The 12,447-nt window shown below is 41.5% G+C and overlaps 1 protein-coding gene across 1 annotated transcript in view; it reads right to left on the minus strand.

Moving 5' to 3' along the window:
* LOC119661342 overlaps positions 1–12,447 on the minus strand; it is a 268,028-nt gene that overhangs the window by 66,686 nt on the left and 188,895 nt on the right. The window contains exons 5-7 of the mRNA XM_038070643.1: positions 11,571–11,738; positions 10,559–10,757; positions 1,196–1,458 (exon numbers count right to left, since the gene is read on the minus strand). Coding sequence (XP_037926571.1) covers positions 1,196–1,458; positions 10,559–10,757; positions 11,571–11,738 — 630 coding nt within the window. The remainder of the gene's footprint in view (positions 1–1,195; positions 1,459–10,558; positions 10,758–11,570; positions 11,739–12,447) is intronic.

Below are 12,447 nucleotides of genomic sequence, written 5' to 3' on the forward strand. Positions count from 1 at the left end.
ATGTAAGTTTGTATGCTTTTCCTCATTTCTAACAATGTCTACATAAAAAGTTAAAGTCCAAATTATACACTTTTTACTCCAAAATTATTACATTCAAAACATGAACCGGTCTAATTGCTTCTTCCGCATAATTCAACATAAAATTCAATGCGTTAACAATTTTAACCGAGTAATCATATCTTCAATTTTCAGGCCAATTATTAGATGACCAGATTCGTTTCGCCAAAGGTCTAATTGCCAAGAAGTGTTGATTTCAGCTTCTTTCCTGATGTTCATAGTCTTCACGCAGTTTGTCCTTCAAAATAATTGTCCAATATGTATTCGCAACGTCAGGAAAAAAAACCTTGGTGTAGAAAAAATATGCAATTTTGCGGTTAGGTCCATTACGTTTCATATGCTTGTCTTCTTCACTATTATTTACAGTGTCAAATCTGAGCTCCCTCCATGAAAGAGGAAAACCATTGCTTATAACATAATCATCATCCATATCCCGACACCACATTCATGTGGTATGGAAAATTTGTATCTTCTGTGCACAGACGCAGTACAGAAATGAATTTGAATTGGATTTTGATGACTTGAAAATGAAACGAAACGTGAGTGCGAAAGTTAAGGTCATCCATCTTTTCTATGGTCATGAGTGTATCTAATAGTTCTCCGATTATAAATCATCTCCAACGCAAAGAAGAAAGATCTGCTATAATATGAGACTGACAATGGCACGGGTAGTGTAACGTAGATTAGCTTATCTTTTCCGCGAATGTATCTTTCGAGGCCAGAACGTTGTTATTCGCGTACGGTTACGTTGTCAACCCGGATTTCACTAAGAATTATTGTGACTATTACGTATGGTACCAAATTTGGAAAATATTTATTACATGTTCGGCAGGCGGTAGACTTGGTCGTGGTTTTTATTTGGAAGGACTGTAATTTTCACTACGAAATCTATTATACCAAAAAGATAATTTTTCGAATTTATGGTTCAGGACAATATTTCTTAGATACTTGTTAAATTGCTCTCGGTTATGAATTTTTATAATGGGGCTCAATTTCAGTAATTTAAGACCCCATTTCAAATTTGGTTAGGGAATTAAAAAAATCCAGTTCCAACAGTTGCTAATTCCTTATCCAGGAACTATGGTTAATATTTGCATTAACTTATCAAAAATTCAAAATCACATATCCATCCACTTACCTTAGGAATATCATGTCCATAAATATTATCACGTGGTGGCAATTTCGGTGGTTTCTCGCTACGTCTAGCGGCCAATTGTTGTGTTTGCAGCAATAGTTGTTCCCGTGTGGCAGCAACATGTCCCGATGATGTTGGTGTTACGCCATTAGCACCGAAGCCAGAGCTACCAGAACTACCGCCGCTATTGCCTGCAACACTATATGGATCCTCGTCCGGAATTGGTATCCGCGGGCGATTCTTAATATCGACAACAGGTCGCTGAACTGCAAATAGAGAACAGATACAAAGATCACAATAAAGTTATATAGCCATGCAGAGATGCAGAGGTTGAGGACAATTTTCTGGAACTAGAAGACAAAAGAACTTATCAGTTTCAATCAGTTTTGGAAGAGGCGATCATTAGGACCAGTATGGTGTCGTGGTCATGTATCCGGGCCGGGGGTATGGATATTTATAATCCATGTTGCAATGGATATAGTGAAGCGAATTGTGATGAAACACCCACGATTAACTAGCAATGTGTAGTGGGTAGGAGAATGCTCGGGTAATGGACGTAGTAGCCACTGTTATTAAGATCAATATAACCGATTGGATGTCAATAGTTGTAAAGGGGAAAATGAGACAGTAACGAACTGAATAGCCTTGGAAAGGTTGGAAATAAATGATTTCGATGAAGTTGATTGGTATCCAGTGGAAACGGACACGTGTTTTGGGATTTCCTAGGAATTTTTGAGTGCACGATTTCAGATACTTTTGTAAAGAATAAGAGTGGAACATATTTCTTATCTGATCTTGTATCTTTTCGCAATCATTCTTAATCGTCCAAACTATAAGTTCTTGGATGTGTAGCCATCATATAGCATGCTCCTTTTTTTTTTTAAGCTTCTTGTATTGCCCATCAAAAGGTAAAAACGATTGAAATGAAATCCAATATTGTTCAGATAGAAGCTTTGAAAGATAAATTGATCGACAGTTGATGTCCGGAGGAAGTGCTTGATTATCCTGCCTAATCGGTATCAGTATCTTCTCAAAAACTGCAGTTTTTCTGTATATGTAATATTTGCTTCAAAGAGCAGGAAGAGGACTGTAATTAGTTCACCTTTGAATGTGGTCAAGCACCGAAAGATGCACAATCAAGGAAGCAACAAGGAATACCTTAACAATATATCTCAATCATACGGCTCATAATTTTGTCTGAATCGTGCATGGTCGAAGAAGTGTTTCCCTCTCAGTGAAAAAAGAAGAGGTTGGTTTTGCTACCGAAGCCCTAAAAACCACCTGGCGCACTCTCTTCATATCGCCCTAAATGTCTTTTAGACCCTATGGGAAAAATGTTGGAGAGGGTGGTATACAACAGGCTGTTTCCGTTCTTCGAGTTAGCAGGTGGTCTATCGGATAGGCAGTATGGGTTTCGAAGAGCGCGGTCCATGGCCATTGAAACGGTCGTAGACCAGGCCCGGGAGGCATCGGCCGCTGGTAAGTGCTGCGCGGTGGTGGTGCTGGATGTCAGCAATGCCTTTAACTTGGCCAACTGGGGTTGGATTAAAGGCACCCTGGCTACACTGGGTGTTCCTGGTTACTTAGTTCAGATAATCAAGAGTTACTTTTCGCAGAGACTTCTTTGGTACGGAAAGGACGACAGGCCGAAGGAATTCGTTGTGACAGCAGTTGTTTCCCAAGGCTCCATACTGGGACCCCTAGTGTGGAACAAAATGCAGGACAGAGTGTTCGACCTTCGCGTGTTAAAGGAGGGAATATTGATTGGTTTTGCAAACGACCTGGCAGTGGAAGTAGTTACGAAACACCACCAGGACGTGGAACTGTATATAAGTGAAACCATTCATGCCATCAAGGCATGCTTCCAAATGGAGTTGGACCTGGCGGAAGATAAGACGGAGGAGGTCCTTATTACCAACCGTAAGGAAAACAACACTGTCAAAATCAAGGTTGGTAATCAAGAGCACTTTTCAAAATCGATCATTAGATACCGGGGGGTAATGCCAAGTTCATGTGGCACCTGGACCATACCCGCGAAAAGGCAGCAAAGGCTAGCTCATCTCTAGCGAGGGCGTGCGCATTGAATCACAGTGAATCAGGGAAGGGTAGGTTCGGCATACCGACTAGGGTGAGGGAGTGCAGTGCATATAGGACGATAGCTGGTGAAGCAGTGGGTTTCGTCGCGCGATGATACCCTTCGGATTTTATGAGCCCCAGACTGTCCCGAATGCGCCGTTACACGCGAGGACCTGGATCATGTTATGTTCCTCTATTCGAGACGCGCGAATTAAGGAGGGAGGTTAAACGACGCCATCAACGCAGTTATTGGATCCCATAATTTCTCGAAGGATATGCTGACGTCCGCAGCAAATTGGAGTGTGACAAACGTAACAGTAACTGCGATAAGCAAAGGCTGCAAGAACTGAAACGAGGCCGGAAAGCGCGATGGACGCATGACTTAGTTGTGTTTGTGTAAACCGTAGCCCTCCCTGCTAAGTAATACGTCACTGTGGTTCTGCGGGGATATGGGCGAAGAAGTGGGGGTGGTTTTAGTGGGTAAGAATCCCACAAACTGCTGCAACTTGGCACAGTAGCGTATTTTTAAGATTTCCACCTCTACCCATAAAAAGACGGTATAGACTAAAGCCAAAACTAACTTAAATCTAACAAGATCATTTGATATATTTATAAACAGGGCTTGCTGGAGGGAAAGTCGATAAAACCTTTCACTCGTTGAAATTTTAGTAAAAAAGGGGCGAGTGAAAGGAGGATCATGGATGTGAATAGGATGGGGGCATGCGAGAGGGGTTTTGGTACTGGAAGTTAGGATATGATGGGAACATTTGAAAAATTGGGATTGGGAGAAGCTACCCCTCACTTGGGGATCAAAAAGGCGGTTCTAGGATTGGAGGCTAGGTGCAATTGAATGGACAGATGAGCATGCAGTAGGTTCTGTTCAACGATCTCGATCTGTTTGACTTGGGTAATCAGTTGGTTGCAATGGGATTGCCACTTGGTAAGGAAGTTGACGGTATGCGGACTAGTACGGCGGCGTCGATGCGGGGAGTTTGAGAGGTAGGAAATATATTTGGACCGGATTTGGTTTTTGAAAATGTTGGAACAGTGGCAGAGGACTTTGCGCTCTTGGCGTCAGAGTCATTCCACTTGGGATGGGGAAGTGTCAGACCAGAAAATGAAGCCGAAAATGATGAGGGGGCTGTTTGTAGCAAAACAGTTTAACCTTCTGGGCATTTGGATTGTTGCATTTGATGATGGGGCACAGGAATCTGTAGGCATCGATTGCATCACCTAGAATTTTGAGGGACAAGGCACAAATGTTCCTCCACATTTTGAAAGTCAAGTGGTCATTTCCATGGGGCAGGGTGGTTTAGCATTTCTCAAGTTTTAGGGATAGTTCGCATCTTGAGAAGAAGTTGTAAAGCTCGTCTAAATAAGAATTCAGGCGAGCTTTGCCAACCGGGATGTTTTTAGCGGATGTTTAGAGGACCTGGTTGAGCATGTATTGAAAGACTCGGATGGGATTTGGGTGTGATGGTGGGTTAGGGAGCTCGGAAGTCAACAGAGAGAAAAGGGTGGCAGAAAGGACTAACCCTCGTCGGATACCAGCAGGATAGAAGTAAGGTGCTGAGAGGCGTGACTGCATTTGAAGTTGGGATTTTGCCTTTCTAGGAAGCTTAGGATTAGCTTTGTAGAGCTGAGGATCTCGGAAAGCTTAAAGGCGAGCTCGTTTTGCGAAGCGGAGTTGATAGTCTCCCTTACATCGAGGAGACAGGAAGTTAGGGTTTTACCGTTTAGATCCAAAAGAACTTCGAATTTCAATACGAGGAAGATGTGCTCGAGTGATTAAGTTGATTGCGAATTGAAAATCAGCACAGTGGTCGTCTATTTAGTATTGATAATTGAGATAGGCCTGTTGCTATCGGGATCGAGCGGGTTTTGATTTTTCGTGGGAATCAAGACAATGCGAGCACGCCTCTAGCCGGCGAGAAAGTGGACATTGTAGAGGCTGTGGGTGATAATTGAGGATAAGGTGACGGAAATGCTTCAAGTGAGGAAAATTAAAGGCATTGTTGATGACCCCGACTTATCTTTAATTTTTATAAGCACTATGAACTGTCGAAAAGGATAGGTGGGATTCTTTTCGCCCGAGTTTCGGGTCACGGGATGGTTACCAGAAGCGGTTTGTGCTGGCTTGTCGCGATGGGAAGAATGGGTGTGAGAGGCGGTTAGAGATGGACTAGCTGATTTTGATTTTGAAACTCTTGTTGTAGAGATGGAAGGTGTATCGGTGGGCCTGGAGAAAGTGGAGAAGTTTGTCTAAGGCGAGAACAGGTCGCCAGGAACAGGGTTCAGTTCAGTATTTGCGAGGTGATTAGTATAAATGGTCCGAACCCTCTCGCGCATTGACCTGTCAAAGAACCGAATTTCATCTAAGAAGTGGGAGAATGGCCGGGAATATATGTCTTCAAATAGCTCCCGCAGGACAATTTTTTTATATTTGACATCCACCAGGATATAACTGGAAAGCAAGATCAGATTGCGGTGATTGAAAAAACAGATCGGGATTAGTCCGTCGCATACTTGCTGAACTGCTTCAGTATATGAACGAATTTTCAGGTCAATGGTTTAATTGGAGACTTGGCTGTTGAAGGCAAATAAAAGAGGTTAGGTTGAAATTTGGATTTGAGGGCTGCATTTATGTGTTTTCGGTTGGTTTTCCGGGAGTCAGGGGCTGGTATGGCTGTTTCGAGGAGTTGAGTGACGAAGATTATGACATTGTAATCGCCGATGCCTAGGGGACTGATAGGAAGATTAATGCTGATGAGGAAATAGTCGAGGTGAGAGTGGACAAACGCTTTGTTGAAGGTGAGGTGCGCTGGACTGTAGTAGTACAGGTAGAAGTAAGTGGTGGAAAGTAATATATATATAATTGAAAGTGATGGGAGGTGAGAAAAGCTGCGGAGAACATCATATTTTTAAAAATGAGAATGTCTCTGCCACGTAAGTGTTGCTCCATCTCTTCGATCGCTCCTGCGGGTGCCGTGATTGGCTGTGTTCGGTTGTGCCGAACGCTGCTTTAATGATCGCTTTAAACGACTTATTTTTTGGCGAGAGCTTCCTCGGAACTTTTCAGGAGGTGTCTATTTTGCCTCCCGAGGGCAACTGCTTTTTGTATCTCGAATACACCGATTGGTGTGCCCTTCACCATCTCAGCGGAGTCGCAACTCGTGTTGGAGTCACTACCTGAGGACATGTAAGGCTTGGACGTGGTGGTATTGTCGGAGTTGGCGGGAAAGTTGTGGCCAGTTTTTCAGCTTTTTTCCGCGGAAAAACGGTGATGTCGCGCCGGAAGGGCGCACTCATTTTCATCCAACTGATGCTTCTTTTACGAACTAAACTTAAATACTACATTACAGTATTCACGAGACTATTCACTCGGAAAACTCACGTCACGATTTTTGAGATATCCATGAGCAGTATCGATTCGAAGCGCAACATCTACTATTGGGGCTCTAATACGGGGCATTAAGTTATCCTATATTAGGGATCTAGAGAGGAAAAACGTCCAAGCTTTATGTGACAAGCTAACGTGAGAAACGCATGTGGCGCCTTCTCAACATAAGGCTGGTGAGGACGCAGGAAAACGGAGTATGAACGTATGCACAAGAAGAAAAAAGCGTCTTCACTGAAGAAAACTGATCAGACGAAAGTTAGTAGTTCCTCGATTACAGCCTGAACATTGTTGAAAGGAGAAGAATCGGCAATTCGTAAACTCCAGCAACGGACAAAGGTGTATGCATCGTTGTCAACTCCTTTGCAGCAGAATGCACTAATCAACATGATACATTATAAAGATGAGAGCCGTCTTATCGAACATTGCACTGGCGGTCTGCGGTGCATGTTGTGCAAAGGAAGAAAGTGAGTAGAGGACTGGCACGTTGCAGGTGGTGGTAGTTGGCCGGCATATAAGAGGGAACTGAATCATAGGTTCAAGTAAAGTAGATACAATTCAATTTTAACCACCATTGCGAGGCAGCTGCTCTCGCAAACCAGGCGAGAATCTAATGTCGACGTGGCGGTAATATGCAAACTTTATTGGAAAACCTTGAAATTATTCCCGCTGAATAAAAAAGACCAGGGACCACATCCTACTTTAAACCTTCGTGGAGTTGAACATTGTACTTACGTATGTTGAATGTGTGCACACTTTCAAAGCCAGAGGGTTAGGCTTGATCGTCGAAATATCTCAGTATCCCTTTGGCGAGAGGGATGATCTGGGGGGTGAGTAAACACTACACCCGCAGCGACTACCAGGTCATTCTTTTTGACAGTAGAAACATTAGAAACGAAGGTAGCGACAGCCGAATGCGTAACAAGTATGGAAAAACCCGGATAGCTGGCTTTTGAGGCAGCTTTAGAAGGAGGTCACAATCAGAAAGGAATAGCGTTGGAACACCACGGAGACGGTGATGAGTTTTAATCCCTAAGGTAAGTCAGCTATGTCAGTGAGTAATTGAGGCACGCAACCATGTTGAGATCATAATGTCTGCGAGTGAGGGGACTTTGGCCAAGAACACGAGGGAAGCCAGAATATTTTCGAAGACGCTTTAAGAAACCCATACGAGAAAGTAACTGAAATTGCTATAGGCAGCTGTGCCTTGAGGCAAATACGAACCCACGGGGCGCTTCCTTCCAGATGGTAATGAACAAAATTCGTAGATAAATAGGACCCCACGAGAAATATGTAGAAAGTAATTGTGATTCTTTTGCGAGAACACGAAGGAACTGGAGCTCAGCTAAATGTTCAACGCTACGACTTCATGATCCTCGGGGGGACCGAAGAGCAACTATAAGAGATTTGTGGACAAATTGGGGAAAATAAGGCTCTTGAATTAGATGGGCTTCCAAGCAAAGCCCTCAAATTTCTGCTAATATTAGGCCTGCATAGTTCATAAGCCATGTCCGGATAGCTGAGTGGTTAGAGCGCAAGGCTGTCGTACGGAAGGTCGCGGTTCAAATCTCACTGATAGCAGTGGAATTTGTATCGTGATTTGACGTCGGATACCAGTCGACTCAGCTGTGAATGAGTACCTGAGTCAAATCAGGGTAATAATCTCGGGCGAGCGCAATGCTGACCACATTGCCTCCTACAGTATACTGTAGTGTACCGTTACGGTCTTGAATGAAGTGCTCTAACACACTTCAAGGCCCTGATCCAACATGGATTGTTGCGCCAACGATTATTATTATTATTATAGTTCATAAGCACATTTAAATCGTATATGGTGCAAGGACTGTTTTATGCTCAGTGGGAAAGGCGAATTGGTTCTGCTGCGGGGCGCAGAAAAACACTTGGCGTAACCTTTTCATATCACCTTTTCTGTCTTTTAGAGACTATGGGAACAATATACAACAGGCTGCTTCCGGTGGCCTATCGGAGCGGCAGTCTAGGTTTCGGTGAGCTCATTCTACGGTCGACGCAATAACAATAATCTAGAATCTTTCTCGGAAGATAAGTGCTGCGCGGTAGTTCGCTAGATATCAGGAATGCCTTTAATTTGGCCAATTCGGGTTGGATTAAGAACTAAACTTGGTGTTCCCAACTACTCAGCTCGAATAATCGACAGTTACCTTTCGAAGGGGTTCTTTGCACGAGACGGATAATGGAACGAAAGAATATATTGCGACAACAGGTGTTCCCTAAGGATCCGTGTTGGAGCTCTGCTATGGAAAATAATGTATGATGGAGTATTTTGCCTTCACATGCCGATGGAGGCAATGTTTATTGGTTGATAAGCTGGCGGTATTGATAGCAGCGAAGCACGCTCAGGATACAACATTTCCTGGAAATGAAACCATTTATGCCATTAAAGCATGACTACAAATGTCGGCTGATTATCGCAGTGGTGGTAAAATCAATCCTGCGATACGTGGCTCCTGTCTGGGCAGGAACATTGGACAACGCGCTGAATCGGAGAACGGTGAGTTCGGCATACCGACCGAGAGCGACAAGATTGTGCAGCACATATAGAACATTCTCTGGCCAACGTATGTTATCGCGGTAATGATTTCCTTGCATCTTCTAGCGTTGGAGGGCGAATTTGCCCGATGTGACTGCGGACTCGACTAAGAAGAAGCTAGAAGCCTGACGAAAGTAGGTGTGAATGCGGCGTCGGATCAATGTTTATGGCAACTGCAAGGAATGTCGTAATTATTTTGGTAGAATCCGGGGGTTGTTGCCTTGCTTGGCTCGCCCATAGACGTAATCATGCTAGCTGTTAGCAAATGCATCTCCAGCGTTTGTCTTGGGCTAATACGAAGTGTTATGTAAGTATTACTACTAAAACAGCGGATATTGCGGGGACTTTTGTTATGCAACTGATATTTGGTACTTTGCATTCTGATTTGGGTTACTTGTTCGAGAAGTTGAAGGAGAAGTCCTTGAGAGTTTTTTGTATTTGGGGGTAGACCGGTGACTAGAATTTAGAAAGAGAAAAATAATGCTGCGTTTTTTGGTCCTTTAAATAAATCGCATGGTGAACTGATTGGAGTTTCTTAAACGGCAATAGAATCTTTAGTTTTTAGTTCGAGAACGCAGTACAATCTTCTGTTGCTTGATTTTTGCCAGAGAGAATTCAGGTGATGATCTCTGTACCTGCTGCACGGTTCGATTTCGAACTTGAGAAATTCATATCTGGAAGTTGGCTGGAAATTAGACATTTGGGTTTACTGCAAGTGCACTGGGTGAAGTAAGCAAATTGGACATCTCGTTTCATGTGGACTAGTCCTCGCCACCTCTGAATTCTGTTCCTATAATACCGTCTACTCCTGGGTCAAACTGCTAACTGAAAAATGAATAAGGGCTGCTTCTTGGGTATGCTAGTTCTCACGAAATGATTCATGAGTAAATTCATGAAGATTTAAAATGAGATTCATTCACCTCCACAAACTCACAAGGGCTGTGAAGCCGTTGGCCTTAAGTCCGCTAGGTTTGTCTCCAAACTGGCGAAATTAAATTTGATAGTTGAGTAGGAGAGAGGATTAACGGGAGAAGTCTTTTCGCAGATAAAAAGGAGATAAATTAATCCCATTCACTATTGCATCATTGTGTAGTAGTCCTTATCAGATTTCCGCCTCCTAAAAACATTTATTTAGCTTCGAATAATTACTTTTCCGCCTTCAAGTTGTTTCCTCCATTAGTTGCTTAACATAGAGGTCAATATAGTTTATCTCCTTAACAAAAACTATCGCTTCAGGAGGTTATTCGATTCAACCATCAACCATTCGTTCCATTCATGACAAATAACCAACAAAGAAATCAAGCATGCAATCAATTTATCTTACCTGGTGGCAATTTGCTTTTTAGCATATCCATCGCGACAACGTTGATGATAAGTACCCAAACTGGACATTCTAGAATATCGTTATCTGACTTAACAAAAGCCACCGCTGAAAGGCATTGAGTTTCTAGACGCCGACGATCGGGATAAGCACGTCTCAATTCACGATTAACATTCGATTGAAATTTCTTCATATCAAAGAGCTGATGGAAGAGAAAAAAAAAAATAAATCAAGATACCACTGGAAATATATAAATATATCTATGTGAACATATATTTAAAAACTGCAAAACTGAATACGCATCACATGAGCATAAAAAAGACTAAATATCGCGAAGAGCATACATTATATCGAGGAATCAAAGACATGATCGCCATCGATGGCGACACAATCATTTAATTGATTTAAATCTAAATGATTTATTCTGACGCGGGAAAAATAATCAATCAACTGATGAATCGATTATTGGATTTATCGGAATTAATCATTCCTCGGAATTATCTTAGCTATTTATAGTATTATTAATTTCGGTTAAACTGTTGCATCAGGGCTAAAAGATACTTTGCGAAATTGTTGGGCAATATAAGTTTCGAAAGATTAAGAGTGACTTTTTCGGACCATAATTGGACCAGTTTTGCGGAATGGAAAACTTTTTTATGATAATAGCAAATTTTTATGATAATTTTTTAATAATTCAGGCCCATAAACACTGCCCTTGTAACATTTTATACAAAAATGGATATTATTTATGTTAAATTATTTGAAAGTCAATAAAGATAAATTGATTTGTAGTAATCACATGATTGATCAATCAAAATATTTGTAATATATAAAATCTATTCAGAACAATGATTTATGTGATTTAATCATGCAACATCAAACAGTAGCCGAATGAATGATTTTACAATCAACAGAAAATGTGCTACTGCCATTTTTAACTTAAGTGGCTTATTCTTTACTTGGCGAATTATTATCTAAGATTCTCTGATTCTTTTACTATTGACAAACTTCTTACCTTGACTATTTTCTCATTTTCTAATGCTTGGTTGGGCAATTTCAAAATATCAGCGCCAATTGCTGTCTCCTCATTTGGACTATTTGCTGTGCTCTTGATGTAAACATTACTTTTTGCATAGCGTCTAATTAATATATTACCGGCATCGTCCATTTTGATTTTAACTCCCTGAAAGGAAATACAAGAAAATTATGTGTGTTATTGCTTTTGTTGGGTGATTACTAGAAAATGTTGTTTTATGATGGCATAGTTGTGTTTAGATTGAGTTTATGCATGAATGAGGGTATTCGCATTTTTTTAGAGATTTATTTATTTTCTGAAATGGTTTTTAAAATTAATGCTTTAGCTCTCCATATGGGCATAACTATTGAAACATTATTATCTCGTTTGTAAAATTTCAAGTGGTTTTTCATGTTTTCATGTTATATTTTAAGTGAAAATTGATTCGATTTACCTTTTCTGATTACAATAAAGTTACCGCAATGAAGTATCTTTGGTGAGTTTCCGTTTGAGGCACAAAATTTAATTTTTACTATATTTTCCTGTGTTTTGTCCTCAGAACGTAGATTACAGTTCGGTAGGGTGGAGTTTCCCGACTTGTCACGATCCTTCCCCCGATTAACTCCTTTGTGAAGAATAGTACATCCCCATAATTTATTATTTTTAATTGTTCACTTTTACTTATTTTCATTTTTAATGGGCTGTATGGCAACTTTATAACAATATCGCTTTATGCTATGGAATCGATGAGCCTAGAGCAGTGGAATCAGGATGAAGTTGATTAAATCTATGACCAGAATTCGAGCTCGGACCACGAAAATTAACAAGCTAGCGTATGACCACATTATATCCTCAAAGAGTTGGTGAATTGTGTTTC

Source organism: Hermetia illucens, chromosome 1 (genome assembly GCF_905115235.1).
Source record: "Hermetia illucens chromosome 1, iHerIll2.2.curated.20191125, whole genome shotgun sequence".
NCBI lineage: Eukaryota > Metazoa > Arthropoda > Insecta > Diptera > Stratiomyidae > Hermetia > Hermetia illucens.